This window comes from Astatotilapia calliptera, chromosome 1, assembly GCF_964374335.1.
Source record: "Astatotilapia calliptera chromosome 1, fAstCal68.1, whole genome shotgun sequence".
Lineage (NCBI taxonomy): Eukaryota > Metazoa > Chordata > Actinopteri > Cichliformes > Cichlidae > Astatotilapia > Astatotilapia calliptera.
Genome location: NC_137422.1, coordinates 35,925,762 through 35,945,653, shown reverse-complemented (window position 1 = coordinate 35,945,653; position 19,892 = coordinate 35,925,762). Strand labels below are relative to the sequence as shown.

Genomic DNA, 19,892 nt, shown 5'->3' with positions numbered 1-19,892 from the left:
GACTACCAGTAACCATTCACAACTGACTGAGAAATAAACATTTTTCCCTCGTGCATGGCGGTTGCCAGCCGTCCTCTAGGGCTGTGTGAATGGGACCTAACCGTGGTTGTGTCAAGGGCTCTTCAGTGGTGTCTGGTGTCTTGCGTAGATTGCTTTAAATGCCCTTTAAGCACATATGGCTACTCATCGCATGTAGGTGGACAAAGAAATAAACAGAAAAAAGACTGAAACAAAGCAGCCAGTAACATCCACTACTTGTATTGTCTCTTACCAGTGGAAAGCCCTTTGCAAAACACGTTAACTTTGGCATCAGCACAGGCTGCTGGTGTTAGAGTTGTTTTTGTTTTCTGTCTGTCTACTCTCCCGCCCGTTTGTTGTCTAACTGAAAGGTATGATGAATGCTGTAGACGAGTGGAGCTCGTGGCTGTTTCTACTCCTCTCGTCTCCCATCCATCAAACCCCTTTCATTTCACTCTCCCACTCCTCTTCTTCTTAGTCACACCTCTCTTCTGCTGTCTTTCTTTCTTTCAGCCCACTAGTCTGCTCCTCATTGCACTCTTTCCTTTTTTTCTTTTTTTTTACCTCATTTCTATTCCTCTCTCACCCAACTGCTGAGTGTCACAGCATAAAGGCCCAAGTCTCCCTTGCAGCGTGTATGTGTGTATAACAGGCTCATGATTAGTTGATGTAAAGCGAAGGATGGCGCGACAGATCTCTTCATTAGTTGCCATCCCTTCATAATGAAGAGATAATATGAGAGATGAGTATCCACCCACACAGGCACGTAAACATGCAACCGTCACACTCATTTATGCTCAGTCAAATCAGCTCGGTCCGACTTTTGCGTGTTACCTACTAGTGGAAATAAAACTGAAGAATGACTCAAGGTCACTTGTGCCTGTATCACTTCCACCGCACCCTGATTGTTTCTCTCTGTCCTCTTTTTCACCTTCACTGACAGATAACTGAAGTGAAAAGAGATTGCAAAATATTAGCTGTTGTTCGATGTCTTATTTATGTGTCTACATGTGTTTTTTTGTCAGCCTTTTGGTGTGAACCAGCCAGGCCCCTATGTCAAGTACACCACAGTGGATTCTAATGGTTACCTGAAAAATGCATCAGGTAAGACCTTTTTTATTTTTTGGGTGGGGTGGGCTGATCTTTTCCTGATAATTCTAAATAACTCTGTAATGATGTAGAATAGCCAAAATAAGCGTTCATTTCTTTGATATGTTACCACCTCAGCTTTAGCACACCAGCAACAATTATACCTAATACCTATTAATAACTTAACCTTCTGACAGTGACGGCTGTCCTTTGTCTGGCTGAACTCCACAGGTGTGTTTCGGAGGATATTGGAGAAAGTAGAGACTTTGAAGAAGAGGGGCATATTGATTTTTATTTTCTTGTTTTCTCCTTTTATAAGTGAAAATAGCCTTTAAGCTTTTTAGTCTCAAAGACTAAAAAGGCTGAAATAGAAAGGGCAGCTGAAATAATGGAAAATATAGTGCTTCACAAAGGTGCTATAAAGGAAAAGAAAACAAATGAGTTTGATGTGTCAGATCTGTCTCATCTGACCTGTCGTAATGCAGTTTTAAAGTGTTAGTCCATGTTTACAAGTATTATGACTTAAATATGAAACCTGGAGTTACTGCATTGGGTCTGTCTGTGGGATACAGATTTCTTATATTTTGTGGAAGACTATCGTAGAAAAATACTGTGAAAGCTTGCAAAACACTCGGGGCCCTGTTTCTCCTCTGAAGTGCTTTCCTTGCTGAAGCAACACTCAGAAAGCTGTAGCTTCCTCTGTTTTTTTTTTTTCCTTTTTTGATTCTTTTTTTCCTTTGGATTTAAGTCCAAGTTACTTGTCTTTCTAGAAAGTGCCAGCATCACACGACAGCTGTTTTCTTGTTGCTGTTTATTTTGTCATGCTGCATCACCTGCCACCCTCCTTATAATTCGTGAAGAATACGTTCATGATCGTATGAGGCCATAGTGACTGTTTGTTATGGATGGAACTGGTTAGGAGAACTGAACTGAAAATATGTTGCCTACTGACAAACAGCTCCACTTCATGTAAGCTCGAAGGACTGTTCCTTGCACATTTCACTCTATTAAATAAATTCCTCTTGAAAGTCATGTCCATAATTACTTGGACAGTGACACAGTTTTTATAATTTTGCCTCTGTCCACCACCCCGTGGATTATAATTCAAGGGGTTTTACAAAATATTCTGTTAACTGTAGTTTGAGCTGTTAATGCTTAACAGCAATTGAACAAATTAAGAAAAATGTAAATATTAGAATAGAATAGAATTCAACTTTATTGTCATTGCACAGGTACAGGGCAACGAAATGCAGTTTGCATCCATCCAGAAGTGCTTTAGTGATATAGATATATTACAATATATATTAGCAATAATATAGATATGTGAGTATATTACAGAAATGGGTCTATTATGGTATGTTATAATGTACACGGTATGAAGTATGTTGTGAATATTCTATAACTATAAGTATGTACAGGCTGTAGTGAGTACAAGCTATGTACAGGATATGAACAGGATATAAATATGAAAAACTATACAGAATATGAAATGAAATAAATAACTTTACAGAATCTGGGATATACAGCTATACAGAAATGGGAACTATGCAAGTTGTAAACAGTTGTAGGATTAAAGATTATCGAATGTACAGAATGATTATTTACACAGAGCTATACAGTAGTGCAGTTAAGATAAGTGAGGGTGTAGATAGTTTCTACAGAGGCTATATAAAGTGCTAGTGGTTGTGAGTGGTGGTTCAGTCCATGTTATTATTGTGTTTGAGGGTACAGTTCTCCATTGTGGGTGTGTGTATGTTCAGTCCATGAGTTTAACGTGGGTCAGATGTCAGGAGGCAGAGTTCAGGAGTCTGACAGCTGTGGGGAAGAAGCTGTTCCGGTACCTGGTGGTCTTAGTCCGGAGGCTCCTGTGGCGCCTCCCAGAGGGCAGGAGGGTGAAGAGTCCATGTGATGGGTGACTGGGGTCTTTGATGATTTTCCCAGCCCTTTTCAGACACCGCTTCCTGTAGATGTCTTTTATGGCAGGAAGTGGTGCTCCGGCGATGCGCTGGGCAGTTTTCACGACCCTCTGCAACGCCTTCCGGTCCGAGGCAGAGCAGTTCCCGTACCAGACTGTTATACAGTTGGTCAGGATGCTCTCGATGGTGCAGCGATAGAAGTTCACCAGGATGTCTGAGGACAGGTGGTTCTTCCTCAGAGTCCTCAAGAAGAAGAGGCGCTGGTGAGCCTTCTTGACCAGCTTGGAGCAGTTGGTCGTCCAGGTGAGATCCTCGGAGATGTGGACTCCCAGGAACTTGAAGCTGCTCACACGCTCCACAGCCGTCCCCTTAATGTGGATGGGTGGATGTGGGTCAGCATTCCTCCTGTAGTCCACGATGAGCTCCTTGGTCTTCTCGGTGTTAAGCAGCAGGTTGTTTCTGTCGCGCCACTCAGCCAGACGATCCACCTCCTCCCTGTAGGCGGCCTCATCGTTGTCACTGATGAGGCCAATCACCGTGGTGTCATCTGCAAACTTAATGATGGTGTTGGAACCATCAGCAGGTCTGCAGTCGTTGGGATGACGTTTACTTGGAAGCAAATCATTTGTAGTCAGTGACTGCCAAATGCTGTTTCAGTAGCTGCTTAAGGTTCTGCTTGTTCGTGGGTCTCTCTCCATTCAGTTTTGTATTTATTAACTGAAAAGCTGCTCTACTGGTTTGAGATCAGGTGACTGGCTTTGTCTTTGAAAAATATCCATTATTTTGGCTTTGTTAGGAGAGCTGAATTAAATTTCTGTTTCCTGTTGAAAAACAGCTCTTCTTGTATGGTCAAAGGACTATTCTTTCCATAGTACAGCTACAGATGCTTTTGCACTATGCTTTGTTTTTGTCAACCGCTGTCCAATGAGTTTTGAACCCGTTCTCACTCCTGAGGCGTAATATACCAACGATTTGTCACGTCCTGTGGCAGGAGGAACGCGAAAGATGACCTTTTGCATTCTTATGCTACACGCCAGGTTATGGATTAAATCCAGTAGAATGACGCTCCAGTGGTAATACACGTTCCAGCCCCAACCATAACCTTATCCCTAACCTTAACCACGACTTTAATGACGTTAGATAGTGTTTTCCAAAGCGATTTAAGTAAAATTAACGATTCCTAACGGTTCTCATGTTTCTCAATATAGGGACGTGGTGGGTGCCCGGCACCGCAATATACCAACGATTTGTCACCTAGCGTAAAATGTTACTCTTTGAGAGTGAGAACGTGTTGCAGTTTTGCAGCAGTTGGTTTAATCAAAGCAGATAGTTTACACTTAAAAACTTGTACTTCTACCAGCACTTACATTATCAATAAACACTAGTGACCCAGTCCACCTGGCAGCCATACAAACCCATGGCATAACACTGCCTTCACCATGTTTGACAAATGATACAGTGTGCTTCAATCACGAGCTGTTTCTCTGCTTCTTCATGCTTTTCTCTTCCCATCATTCTTGAACAAATTGGTTTGTTCTTCCCACAGTGTTTTCAGTACTGTGCCAGATCTTTCAGATGTTTTCTAGCAAAGTGTAGTCTAGCTTTCTTGTTCTTGAGTGTAAATAGTAGTTTAAAACTTGTTGTTATGCCTGTATTTCCATTAATGAAGGTGTCTCTCGATTATAGACTTTGACATTGAGTGTCTTGACATTCAAGACCACATCAGACAGTCTTCAGTCACTCACGTTTTACTGTTTCTCTTACAGGTTTATTTTGTTTTTTCAGCCTAATGTTGGCCTCCGTTATGCAAACAAATTACTCTTTAAACAGTTAATGCAATTCTTTTGAATTAAAGCTGAATGTCTGCACTTCAATCATATCTTGATTGTTTGATGTAAAATCCATTGTGGTGTTGCAAAGAGGAAAAAAAATTACAAAAATTCTGTCCTTATCCAAATCTTACATACCTTAGGGTGGGTGGTATGTCAGTTGAAAACTTTTGACTCCAGCCGTTTTGATTATATTGCTAAAGCTAGTAGGATCACTGGGTCATGTTATATTTAGCAGCCCATGAGGTAACGAACTCTACGCTACTCTACTGCTCAAGACTAATAAGGGTAGAAGTGAGGAAAAAGAGAGTGATGCATAGAAAGATAAGGGGAGACACTGAGGACAGCAATGCTGTGCTGTATTAGCTACAGTTAACATAGTTGATGTTACATTGTGGGAAGGACAGAGAAGTGGAAGAGGACACGACGCACTGACAGCCTGGGGTCAGGGATATATATAGTCTGTGTGGATTCCTCTGTGCAACATAATTCAATTTTGTCAGGTTTCATTGTTTCATTTGTCTGTTGGCACAGTTGGAGAATATACATATTTAAAGAAAGAGCGGTCATTTCACAGTCTCACATCATCATTATTTCACCACTATTAGACAGCTATAAGCTCCTGTCTATGAAACTGTGCTCAAACGAATCTTCTAATAGCTGCAGAGTTTTTAGTTTGGTGCTCTCTGTCCCAGCCCCAAAACACAGAGTGGACAAAAAATCACATGAACTCTGCTGTATTTGGCTGTTTCGTTCCCTCTCCACACATCCCACTGCTTTAAAATATGCAGTTAAATGGGCGTAGAGAGCAACAGTGAAGAGGGAGCAGTGTGGGGGAGAGAGGAGCACCACCTGCTCTCATACCCACTGCAGAGAAGATACAGAGAAGAGTGTGATACAGACTCCCACTTAATGTGGATGCACACTAAGCTTAGATTGTACAAAGGTTTTAGAAATGTATATGTGGTTACGTTTTTATATTATGTTTAGCAAACAGCATTAAAACACACTGTGCAACTGCTTAACATGAGTATGACCAAGAATACAGACAGCAGGAAAATGGTGAAACTGATGTCATAAAGCAATGTGGCTTTTACTTACTGCTTCTGATTCTTTAAAGGTCTTTCTCAGCTGTGAAGTGTGGTGACTCTTAAACATTACGTTTATCTCTGCTCCAAGTGAAAATCTTTGAGTATTAATATAGAGCCCCAAGGTTTTGATCCCTAAGGTTTTAAATGTGGTCCGGGTCAAGGATCTATGTTCTTCCCACCAAACCTAGAAATCCAGCATGCCTTTTTTCTTTTTCTTTTTCTTCATAAACCTCAGCTTGCATTTAGGTACTTTGTCGTGTTCCACGCAATGTGAAAACCGTGTTGTGAAGTGACTAGTTGTAGTAATGAACCAAAGGGAGAATTATCAAAGACCTTCATAGCCTAAGCTCACTGCAACAACTGTCCTGTTTTGATTTCTTCACACCACTTTCAGTAAGTCATTTTCAGCTGCAGCAGGCAGCTGAGGCAAACCCACTTGAGTTCTTTTCAGCATAAATCACTAGACACAAACAGTTAGAGACTAGATGGACATAGTGCAACATTTAGCAATCAAAGAGCCAGATATCTTCCTCAGGAATTGTTTGTGACAAAAGCAAATGTTTTGTAACTCCTAGAGGTCTGAAGAAGACTATCACGTGTTTACCGCTTCGAATTTAAGATTAAGCTATTTTTAAATACTGTTGAGTTTTTATAGATTCTTATTCTAGTGCAAGGGATGATGCATACAGTAAGTGTACCATAGTTGATCATAATTCATGCTACAGATATGGTAATAAACCCAAACTCTTTCATGGCTGATGTGGAACTGGGGAAGGAAATCAAAGCAATTTTCGTCAGATAAATGTGAAAATGTTTCTCAGCACTTATACAAAGAGAAATGCAGCAGTGAGTGCTAATACCATGTAACTGTGAATCTCCTGTGACCCCCACCCCTCAGGGAGTTTTGCTGCAAGTCATCTGTATTTCTTGTTTTTTAAAGCCAAAAATTCTAAATAAGACACATACAGAACAGAATAAAATAATCATAATGAATAGCTCCTTGCTTTCATGTTGGTCCATGTGGTCCTTCTAGTTCGTAAGAACATGGTGACATTTTGTTCACTCAGCCAGTACATCTTTGTCAGTAAGAAGTCTCTGGATCCCCAGACAGTGCTCCTGGTTTGGGATGTTCATAAAACAGACTCCCATGTATTTAGAATATCCTGGCAGTATTATAGCCTGTCCATCATAACTCCAGTTTATTCTTTCAGTGTGTGTTAGCTTGGAGTGTACAGAGAGAGAGGAGGAGGAGAGCACAAGTAGCCAAAGGCTTTGCCGGCACAACTCCCCAGACCCCTCATTTAACAGCAGCAAAGTGCTGCCAGGGAGCAGGCGTGTGTGCATGTGTGAGTGAGTGTGTGTGTGAGTGTGTGTGTGTGTGTGGTGATTTAAAGTGTATTTATTCTGTAGCTTGTAGCTCGGGGAACAGCCAGCGAGGCTGCCAGAGATGAGCAATGATGGGGTGCACACAAACACACACATACACACACCCACGATGTCTGGGGCTCTCCACCGGGGCCCAACGATCTTCACTTACCCTTCACCCTCCTGAAAGGGAAAGAGAGCAGAGAGGAAAGGAGAGATTATAAAATGCTAAGAGATGGAGAAAGGACTGAGGAGGCTCAATAGGGGATTGAAATTCCAGAAGAAAATAGGAAAAAGGAATAAAAGGACAGAAAGAGGGGAAGCAGTTACTTATAAGAAAGAAATACTAAGATCTAATCAGAAAAGGAGGCCGTTTGGATGAAGATGGGAGAGGAATAAAAGCAGGGATGGTAGATGTATATGGCAAGTTCAATCAAGCACATGGGACTGCTTTGTGTGATATGAAAATGGCACAGAAGGAAATAATTATTTTTGGACTTTTCATAGTATTTTGCATCACAGAGCATTGTTTTGCAAGTAGCTTTGAATGGACCACATCAGTAGATGTGATTTTCAAACTGTTAATTTCTTCCACGACAGAGGTCTAAATCATCAGTTTTAACACAATGAAGAAAGATGTCATGTGGATTTGTTCTTGTAAGTTACAGAAATAGTTCCTCTTTCCAATAACAATAAACTGACTGAATCTGGAAAAGCAGTTTTTAAGTGCAGTTATTGAAATTGCACTTATTTTTCCAAAGATATTTCAGGGTGTCAGGTTGATTCATTTAATGTGAACATTTTCAAAAATGTAATCATACAGTTTTTTTTCTTTATCGATTATTTAATGGTTTCACTGGATTAATTGGTCCAGCCCACTTGAAATCAAACTGGGCTATACTGTATGTGAACTGTGACTTAAAATGAGTTTAACTTCCCTGTACCAGAGCTGAGGGGAACATCGTATATACTCAAAAACGATATAATGATCATATCACCCTCTAATCTGATTAGATTGCACTGCAGTATAATAAGTATGTGTTCATGTATTTATCTTTTATACATTCTGCAGTGTGTGCATACTGTATTTCTATATGTGTTCTGTCTGGGTAGCAGCATGTGCATGCATGCATACCCTAACATCTGTCTCATTGTGACCTTGTATGTATATTGTACCAGACAGTGGTGCGCCATGCCCCTTACTAAGCAGGTTGGATAGATGAGCATGGGCTGTGATTCTGACAACACCACACCTCATTATCAACTAACTCCTGCTGAGACACAGAGGGAGTGAGGGGGTGGAGATGAATAGTTGAAGTTATTCATTAACAACCTTTTTAATCCTTTTTCTCCTCCACTCTGGACACTGCATTGTGTTCCTCTCAGGGTCCCAACTTTAGACAATCAGGGGACAGAGTTTGAATATAATGTGCCTCTATTAGCATGATCAAAACTGCAGTGTCAGGAAAAACATGCTTAGAACACATGTAAACATTTTTATTGTGAGCTCCAGTAAATTTGTTGTCTTTACATGCAAGCTGGGGTCAGTTCACCTGCTCCTGGTGCTGCTGCTCTGAGTTTTACTGCTTTTTTTGTGGATTTCATTGACTGCATCAACAGAAGCAGACTGATCAGTTTAACTCTTGATGTGACCTAACAGTGAGCATGAACACCACAGCCTGCTCTGCACCAGTGCAGCATAGTGCACCATTGTCAACTTCTGTCAACAGTACAGTAGACTAACCAATTTAGTCTTCAATGAACTATACTAAACTGTGTAGTATTTTCATACAATCTTAAACAATTTCAAATTACTATGCTTGAATTGTTTTATGAAAAATCTTCGGCACAACACCATATATAGATCCTATAAATGATTAAAAAATCTAGCATAATTTGGAACCGTACCCAAGCTTTAAATTGATAGTTGACTGAATTTCATTGAGCAGTCCTTACCTTTACTTCGGCATCTCTTATGAATCTATCGAAAATGAACATTTTTTTCTCCCTAAGAAAGTACAGCCCATCTGCCTTTATCTCACAGATGTAGGGTGGCTGTGGCTTAGGTGGTAGAGAAGATCAGCTACTGATCGGAAGGTTGGTGGTTGGATCTTAGGCTTCCCCAGTCTGCATGTCAAGTGTCCTTGGGCAAGGTACTAACCCCAAATTGCCCTCCGATGCGTTCATCGGAGTGTGACTGTGTGTGAATGTAGATTAGTTTGCACTTGTGAATGAGGCATGTTGTATACGGCGCTTTGAGTTCTCCGGGAGAAAAACGCTATATAAGAATGGTAAATGGCCTGTATTTGTATAGCGCTTTTACTAGTCCCCCCTAGGGACCCCAAAGCGCTTTACACACCCAGTCATCCACCTATTCACACACTGGTGGAGGCAGCTACAGTTGTAGCCACAGCTGCCCTGGGGCAGACTGACAGAAGCGAGGCTGCCATATCACGCCATCGGCCCTTCTGGCCAACACCAGTAGGCAGTAGGTGAAGTGTCTTGTCCAAGGACACAATGACCGAGACTGTCCGAGCCGGGGCTCGAACCGGCAACCTTCCGATTACAAGGCGAACGCCCAACTCTTGAGCCACGATCAATCCATTTACCATTTACCATCCATGTACTGTGATCCAAACTGCAAAGTTTGTGTCTGGTGATTTGTTAAGCTGTTTAAAACATTTTCATTTACCTGCCAATTCTAAAAATCACTTTGCTCGTCTTCTGTAGCACTAGCCAGAGCCCTCAGCTAGATGCTGAGGTCCACAACAACAACGTTATTGACAACTTCAGCATGAATGCATCCCAACAATGAGAAGAGGGGAAAAAAATCTGTGGGTGCGGGTGTAAACGGGCCTTGGGATAACATCATTTACTTAATACTGATCTCCACGCCATTAGCTGCAAGCAATTCCAGGCTGCAACACACAAAACAAACTATTCTTTTTTTGTGTTTGTTTTTGGTTTATTTTGCCACTCTTACCAAATTCAATTTTGAAGTATATGTACTGTGTGTTTTCGGTAAACGGGCGCATCAGCTGCTTTGATGGTAGTAAACCACTCTGCAAGTATAATTTCTTTTGTGTCTTCTGTGGTCAAGCAAATTGATTAGTTTATAATTTAAATTAAGGGTTTAATGGCCTTAGTATCACAACAGCAATCAGGAGTCCGCACTTTCTCTGGGACGTGGTGGAGGACGGTTATTTTTTAAACAGCTTGTCAATGTCTTGAAAGCCACCTGTGAATTTCTCAGCTGAGATACAGTGAGATAAAACAGTGCTTATACTCTAATCCAAATTATCTTGGGAGCTTGAAAGATTCTTCTTATTTTGGGAAATAAACTAAGAAAATACCATCACTCTCATAAATAAATTTGATGGAAAACTAGCTATAGTCCATGCCCATAACTCTTCATTACATTAGGTTGTTTCTGCCAGACATATTTTGGCCTTTAGTCTCACCAAGCTGGAAATTGAAGTAGAAAGAATAATGTTATTATGCTAACAGGGAATAAGGAAAGCTCAAGAGTTCTTCACATTGTCCAGACAGTGCGGTTGTGTCTATAGTGTCAAAGACTATTTCCTTTATGTTCACCACGGACAAAGAAAGAAAGGGACATTTGAGAGCAAAGTAACAGGAAAGGCAAAGAAAGTGTAAGGAAGGAGTGCTCATAGGGAGAAGAATCGTAGCACGCCCGCATCAATGTGGAGCTCTCGATAGACTGTCCAATTAGATTAATGAGTCCACAGGATTAGCAATTACACACACACACACTTTCATACTTAACCTTTAAAAAACACATGTTCACCTGCAGCAATTCATCCAAAAACATATTGATCTTAACCTTTTAAATGTTTGTTAAAAAAAAAAAAAATCCAAAGAAATTAAGAAGAGACCTCAGAGAGAAAATTATGTGAGTGCTGACCTGTCCACTTGGAACCAGTTATGTTGCTTTTTGCTGCATCACTCTGATTCCTCAAGCAGAATCCTAAAAGCCAGCCCATTTCACTTGACGTCATACTGATCTATGGGCAAGTGTACCCCTGTTCTCAGAGACCTCGTCAGGTCAATAGTGCAAACCTTTTCTCCGAAAATTTATTGCATGGTATATTGAGGATAGACTTTAAACACACAGTGAGAATTCATAATACTGGGAGAAAGATAGGGGAGTAGGTGGATGGGAGAAATGAAAAGGGTTAAAAAGGGAGAAAATGAGAGGGTGCAGAGGACAGAGCCGCAGAGAGAAAAGGATAGGATTGAAAATGAGGGTGGAACAAAAGACAAAGATAAGAGATGCAAGTGGCGAGAGATCAGAACCGAAGATGAGAGAGGGAGAGAGGAGAAGGAAATATTGGTGTGAAAAGAAGAGAGGTAGCCCAACACCGAGATATGGTGAATTACTATTGATCAGGCTTAGCATATTTTTTTCTCGTCTATGTTTTTCACTCCTTCACCTATCTCCCTTTGTCTCTTTCCTCTTCTCACCCATTAATCTCTCTTTTCTGCAGCTAGTTTATTGGTACCATGTATTGTCAAGACTGTTTAACTTATAATATGCTTCTATTGCCTACCTGTCTGTTGTCCTGTGTGTTGCTAAACATCCTTTGGTTTCCATGAAGCAAGTGCTCATACAGTATGCATCGAAATGGATCATGAACTTTTTCACAGAGAGTAAAACTAATCTCAGGAAGCTACAGTGTGTCCTTTAGTGTTTTTGTTCTGAGATTTTCTCAGTTTGTTGGCTGAAGAAAGTAACTTACCTAAAGCAATGATATGGTTCAAGCAATATGACTGTAATGATTGTAAACGTGTCCTCATTGGATCAAAAATGTAACTTCCTGCTGAGGTAAATGCCTGTACAGTTAATAAAACCATCATATTCTTTGTGTTTAGTGGGAGTTAATAATTATTAGTAGACTAAACTGAGATGGGTGGGAACATGATAAACATTTTACCTGCCATACTAGCCTTATCATTTATAACAAAGCTCCACTTAGGTACTCCATCATAGAGGCTCTGGTGTCAGTTGTTTTTGCCAATATCATGTGTCAGCAAAGATTTGTGCAGTGGTACAGAAAATTGCAAAGACTTATGTTTTCTGTCATAATAGAAAAGGCAGTGGCTAAATATAAATGGATTTGGAAATGATCAGCTTAAGAACTTATCCATGGAGACAAGTGCACATTTAATTCAATTCAGATTTGTTATTAAGAGTCCACTGTGTCTTGCATCATCAGCAATAATATCTGTAAACAGACCTACAGCGCTGCACCAAGCAGCATGCGTGTGAACTGCTGGTAGAATATTATTCTGCAAACAGAGCAGTATTTTAATCTGTTGTAGTGTAAGTAACCTGGTACAGGAAGAATTTCATATTATAGACATGTATTTCATGCTGTAGGAAATGTTCTTAATTTGAAGAAATCACCTCTGTTATCCAAACTATACACTGTTGTTAGGTCAAATGTAAAAGTCTGTATCTCATTTCTTCTCTGTGTGCCAAGAACTTAAAATCCCTCAACCCCAAAACACAACTGTTTTTCGGACTCTGCCTACAGCCCTGTGATATCCCAAATGGTGCATTTCTAGAAGAAGTTAGAAGTTGAGGTTTTGGCTGCTGTCTTCAAATCAAGGGTGTCCAGTGCAATAGGGCTGTTCAATATAACGATATATATCGGATGACAATATAAAAACGTCTATCGTTTCGCAAAATAAACTGTTTACGGCAATATTTTTTCATCGTTTTGATGGTCACTGTAGTGGCTATATTCATTTCTTAAAGTTCTCCCTTTCTGGACAAGCGCCTGTTTTTATGCGGTGTGGTTAGCAACAATGACGGTAACAGAATCGCGTGTCCGCTTGTTTATGTTCCACATAAACCTTTCACAATAAAGCTCAAGATCCTGTTGAGACTTTTCAAAATAAACTGAATCACGTGAAAGAGCAGATTATTTACGGATGAGAATTAAAAAAGAGCTGCCAAGTGCTAAAAAATAAACCTTCGACTCAAACGTTAGAACAGGCTTTTCCCCGCAGCACGCCGTGTAATAAATACTCACCAAGAAAACGGCGGCCGTTACAACTTATGTCTAAAAATGTATCGTTTCATACATCGGTTAAAACACTCGACTCCAGCTACATGACGCGCAGCTGGAAACACTTCACGCAAGACGAGCTCCCCGAGATTCACAGAAATTACAGAAAATGTTACATTTTTGTGATTTATATCGTTATCGGGACGATAGAATTCTTATATCTGGATATGAGATTTTGGTCATATCGCACAGCGCTACAGTGCAATGTGAGAAATGTTGACATTGATCTAAGTCGAGACTTATTCACAACTGCGTGGTTTATTTCTCTATTCTAATGATTTCAAAATCAGATCTCACTGGATCATTTTCATAATATCAGAAAAAGCAAGCCACTATGCAAGCAGTTAAATTGTTTTTCTTAAGTGTGCAGTTGAGGGGGATTGCTGTAATTTGAACACACCTGCCAATCATCTGCATTGATTATAACAAAACTCCATTTAAGTATCTAATGTTGACATGTACTGTAACTTAATGACGACGTTAAACTTTTTCCCCACATGATGGAAGTTTGTCAATCCTAAGAAGCAGACCTGTATTTTTAAATGCACTCAGCACTGGCTGACAAAACTTTTTGCCAACTCTCAGGTTTCTCCTCCTTCTGCCAGTCTTGAAGTGCACATTTATCATTCCAGACAAAGCACACTGACTACTCACTTGTTTTGCTGGGTAGTACTATTGACTTAATTCATCTTGGTCTGGTTTCCAAAGTTTCTCATAACAAGAGAATTGATGAATGCTTCCATTTTGAGAGAATGTATAATAAGGAGGTCATCCATCCAAGAACATTATTCATAACTGTATGCTCTTTTGGTTCATCAGTAAAACTCCCAACTCTTAAATGTTTTCAGGCTTCTTAACTTAAAAAAATAGAGTTTATTTTTGATTCAGGCTGAATACTTTTCTTCTCATTTGAATCACATTTTCTTCAGGTGTTTTGTAGCTTTATTTCATTTCTTTCTACAGCTGACATGGCTGGGAAAACTGAAGTGAATACATAAAATTTAAGAAATTTTACATGTCGTGGAGCTACACTGTATTTTTTTAGTAAAAGCGAGCAAGCAAGAGTGATGCACACTGTCTTTAGGTCTGTTGCTTCACACATGCAACCATGCTTCCATTTCATTCATCATCTGGATGCAGATGTCAACATGTTTTATTGCTGTATCATTTGAGAGAGAGCGCAAATCTAGATGGTGATAAAGACAGAACAACTATAGAGCCCATTGCCACACGTGTGGTAAAACACAAATCAATGTTCAGATCTTGACACCATTGTAGGGCTCTGAAGGGGGCTCTTCAGGCCAGGTGTAGTGTGTGTGTGTGTGTGTGTGTGTGTGTGTGTGTGTGTGTGTGTGCGTGCGTGCGTGCGCATATGCGCTTCTGTCCCTTATGGCTCCACCCTACATCTCGGCAATTTGCTCCTTTTATCGCCATCAGGGGACCAAATGGTTTCTATAGCGACGGGCACCAGGAAGTTCTCAAAAAAAAATGTTTCGTTTTTGAAACCCCAAGGAGTGAGAGAGAGAGTGTGTGTGTAAGTGTGTCGGCACTGCAAGCCAATTATGTTTATGACCGTATTTCTTTCCTGTATGAATTTACTGGGATCATGATATTGGTGCATTTTTCATTTTCCCGTGGAAGGATTTGCAGATGGTGTGCTGTTGCTTTTAACAGTTGTGTTTTACACGTCTGATGTTCAGATTCCTTATTTATTCTTGATTTTTTTTTACATCACTTATTGCCATCTTGTGCCCATACACAAATTTGACTCTGTTTCAGACTGATAGACATGACATTGTTATTCTGCATGTGCCTGGCCAGAGGTGGTAGAGCCCAGAGACAGGATGTGTCATAAGATCTCGGCAGATGGACACACACAAACGTGTTGAAGCTCCCTCAGAGGCATCCATGTCCTCTCTCTGTCCGACTTTCTCTCTCATCTTTGTCTCACTCTTCTTTTTTTTTGCTTTTTTTTTTTGCTTTCTCATGCCCACAAGGAGTTAAAATGTGTCAGCTTAAATATCATGGGGGCGGGCTTGTATCCCAAAAGCCTTATCAAGGTCCTAGCTTGCATTCTGTTGTGAGGAAAACAAGGTATGATGGTGTGAGAGGAAGTGAAATACATTTTATAAACTAAGAAAAGCACTTGCTCTTCAACCCACAGTAGAGTAAAATGCAATTAACATAAAGTAAAATGAGATTCCACTCAGGTACATCGAAGTCATTTAATTTTCAGTGTTCCGAATTAGTTTCAGCCTAGAGTGTTATCTCAGGTACTGTGACTAGCATACAGGTGTCAAAGAATACACCCAGTTGTGTATCATATGCCAAAACTGTCAGTGAGTCAAAACAGAATGAAAGACTGTCAGAGTTACCACAGCTAGACTTTGCACAGGAGGGTGCTCATTCAAGAATGAAAACATAAAACATAAAATAACACAAAAGTGCTGTACTAATAATGATGATTTAGAAGAGTAAAAAATAATAATTTCCATAATTTGTTAGACAAAGACACAATTTTTATACACCGCTACAGTTGATTTTAAATCTTTCAGCTTTAATTCAACTGGTTTTACAAAACTTGTGCATTTTCAGAGGTTTAAAATGAATCGACAAGCGGTTTTATAGCCAGGTGAGGCCTGTCAAGTTCTATAATCAGGAGAGGTCTTTATGAAAGAAAGTACAGAAGATTTAGGTGCAAACCACTGGTTATACTCAAGAACAGGAAGTCAGGATTTGACTTGCAGAAAATATTTTTTAAAGCCTGCATAGTTTAGAAAGAAGAAACCAAGATTAGAGAGATAAAAGTAGGTAGAAGGAAAGGAACGGCTCATGATCCAAAACATGCCATATCACTGCCAGTGGTACATGGGCCAGTAGTGTTTACTGATGATGAGACTGTTGGTAGAAGTAGCAGGATGAGTTTTGAAGTGTTTAGCACTATACTCTCTGCTCAGATTCAGCAGAATCCTGCATAACTGATCAAACAGCACTTCAGTGACCATGTCAGTCACCTGATTTGAACCTGATATAGCATGTTCTTTAGTTATTAAATACAATACTGAATGTAGAAACAAGCTAAACGTGATGATGGCTGTAGTAAAGCCCTGGATGGGCATCTCAAGGGAGGAAACAAAGAATTTGGTGATGTCCATGGGCTCAGGTTCAGTTCAGCTTTACTTGTATGGCATCAAATCACAGCAGCAACCACCTCATCTCAGTTTACTTTAGTAGGTGTACAGTCGGTGGCATTTCCAAATCTTTTATTTTACTTTCCTTTGTCTCAAAATAATATAAACACAAAATAATAAAATAGACATTAACGTGTTTTGTATTCTACCAATCCATGTTTGGAGTAACAAGGTGGATGATCAAGTTCAGTTCTAAGGACTTAAGCAAGATTTCTAAGACTTTTTTATACTATACTTTGTTTTATATAATCAGTAAAATGAAATGTAATTCTTCAATGAAGAGCAACTTTTTCTTTTCATTCTATTATATTTTTCTTTTCTCTTTCTTTTGGCACAAATTGGGTTGGACCCTGTGGATATCTGTGTACTTTCTTTCGTGGGCGTGTGGTCTTGAGCGTTTGCTTGTCGATGTGTTTGGCTTTGGAGCAATAACTTGTTGAATCGAAGCACATCATGCTGCCCACAAGTGTGTCTGTGTTTAAAACTTGAGAAAATGAGAAGTCCGCACAGATGTACACACACCAAGGGTGACTGCTTGTGCTACTTTGAATCCGCTTTGTCTTCTAAGAGATGGATTGTAGGCTGTCAGTCATGTGTGCAGGGTGGAATCCCCTGCCAAGACCTCCGCTGGCTCTGCTATTGGAAGATAGGACAGAAATGCGCTTGCTCGCATATGCACAAGCGCACACAAAATGCAGACACTCCGATACACTGCTCTGCATAATACCCTTTGCCAGCCTCCCCGTGTTGTGAAATGGCTTTGCTCCAGCCGTGGCCGTGTTTGTTAGCCGGTCTACTCAGACACGCACTCGCACAGTACTCAGCAGACGTTAAGCCAGGCTCCCTGCCTGCAATATAACCCTGCTTGATCCTCCATCACACACACACACACACACACACACACACACACACACACACACACACACACACTCTCTCTCTCACCCACTCTACCCTGCTGAGTGGCGGGCTGCAAGCTATCCACCTCTTGCCCACAAACGAGGAGAAGCCTTCTGTCAAAACCATCAAACCAAACCTGGCCTAAAGGTTCAATCCCCTCAAAAATCCCCTTTTGTTCAGCACCATGGCTCTGAGGTTCTGTGTGAAGCAATGAAGTGGGGGTTTTTTCACAACTGCAGGATAGAGAACAGAGAAGAATTAGTCTGCCAATAAATTATTGGTTGTCAACTATTAAAAAAAATAACCCTAAAGGCTATTTAATTGTTTAGATTAAAGACAGAAGTGGTTAACAAGAGTTCCGACCTGTCAAGTTAAGCAGCAAAAACTCTAAGTTTACTTGGTTAATCCCCCCACTGTGTTATCCTCACACCCTTGTCCCACATTCACCAGTTTTGTTCCCACACATTTATGTGTGGGTACAAAAGTAGCAATTGACAAGAATTTTTATTTATTTTTTTTAATTCAAATCATTCAGATTCTTACTCAGAGATGCCGTTTCTGTTGTTGTTGAGGTTTTTGTTGCCCCAGTTTCTGTAGATATCAACAAAGGTACTCTATCTTGAAACACCATCATTCTGATTTTGATCAATCAGGACTTGGGGTCGCTATAAGCGTCGTTGCTATTTATTTCTCCTTTTACATCCTCAACTTTTCTTTGTAGTTGCCAGAAAAACTACTTTTGGTAAACTTGGATTTTGTGTTTGTCCACATGTTTTAAATGTAATGCACATGTAAATTTAACCAGCTGGGGTAGGATGAAAAGTCTCAGAATCGCCAACATAGTCATGATCCATTGTCTTACAGTCTGTAGTATATTATAGTCAATTTTTGCCAGTCTGTTTGATGGTTTTTGAGCTATTTCAGGCTGGATCAAGTGGTCAACTGAATGACCCATTGAAAAACATTTTTATCCCTGGTATGATGATGTTGCTATGTGTAAAAAGCATTTATAAATCAATTTTATTGCAGAAGTACACAGCTTTCCACTCTACTGATCTGGTGAATTCCCCTAACACACACACAAATGCACGCACATGCGCGCACACCTCAGTAAATGTCAGACACCCCAGGATTCAGCTTCAATGTCTCATAAAAGCTCTGTCTTTGTACTTCAGGTAAGTGTCCAGCTCCTCCTGGAAACAGCCAATATTTTTGACCATCCATCGTCTGTCTCTCTCCATGTGCAGTGTGTGATTAAGGCAATTACACTGCCTCTTCAGAAAACCGCATCCCGGTGCTAAAAAGCTGTGAAAATAAAATGCATAGACCAATAACAAGCGAGAGAAATTTAGGCATAAATAGACACGGCTGAAAAGCTTTCTTTGATTGAAGATGGCAAAAGTCAATGGTGTTCATTGAGCTTCCATGCTAACTGGAGCCACAGAGTGGACATTAGAGCATCAAGGACAGGCTTTCATTGCACTAAAACCATATAGTAGCTACTAGATACTTTCACCCGCTGGCTGGTCAATTTGTACCCCTGCAGTGTTCCTGAGGTAAAAAGCCAGCTTTATTTGTGCAGCAAGGAACAGCTTTTAAGAAGAGAAATATTTAGCTGCAGTCAGGTGGACTGACAGGACCTTACTGCAGGTGGCCAAAATGAACCGGACAAACTGAGGTTGGGCATAGATTAAAGAAAATAAAGAGAGAAGCATAGCTGTTGTGCTTCTCTTGGCCTGCAATACGCAGTCCATCCACATTAGTTCTGATCACTGGCTGCCTCAAGGCTTTCTCTTTCTCTTCTTCCATCTTTCTCTCTCTCCCCTTCCCTCTCTTTGTTTACCACATAGAGGTTGATTTATGTCGGCTGCACTTGGCAGAGTTGGGTGGCGTGGGCGAGATACAGCAGCTGAAGGGGAGAGAGAGAGAGAGAGAGAGAGAGAAAGGGGAAGCAAAAGGCCAAATCAGAGTGATGTATCAAGAGAGAGGAATGGAGAGATGAGCAGAAAGGAGGAAACACAATAGTGAGGATTGGATGAGAATATTAAGTGAGTGGGGAGAGATTACAGGAGGGAGGTTGGGTGAAGAGACAGAGAGAGGTGTTGCACTGGCCTCAGGTGTCTCTCTGATTTGTATCTTTTATGACGCTGCTTCATGTCAGAACACAAGGTCTCATGCTGCAGTCCCTCTGGCTCAGTCGCTCTGGTTGTGTATTTCCTTCTCATTCCTCTTATTATGGTTACTCGTACGTATTCATGTTGTCATCAACAGTCGTGCTCAGGATAGGTTTGGTTGGAGCACATGGTTTTACATTATATGAGCCCAGTGATGAAGTCTAAGTTGTTGATTTAATGTTCTTTATATCGTTCCTGGAATCTACAGCACTTTGTTGTTTCTAAAT

General features: G+C 40.5%; 1 protein-coding gene across 1 annotated transcript in view; it reads left to right on the top strand.

The window, feature by feature from the left end:
• Positions 1 to 19,892, top strand: part of itfg1 (integrin alpha FG-GAP repeat containing 1) — a 156,633-nt gene that overhangs the window by 117,389 nt on the left and 19,352 nt on the right. The window contains exon 14 of the mRNA XM_026175418.2: positions 1,044 to 1,122. Within this exon, the coding sequence (XP_026031203.1) occupies positions 1,044 to 1,122 (79 nt within the window). The remainder of the gene's footprint in view (positions 1 to 1,043; positions 1,123 to 19,892) is intronic.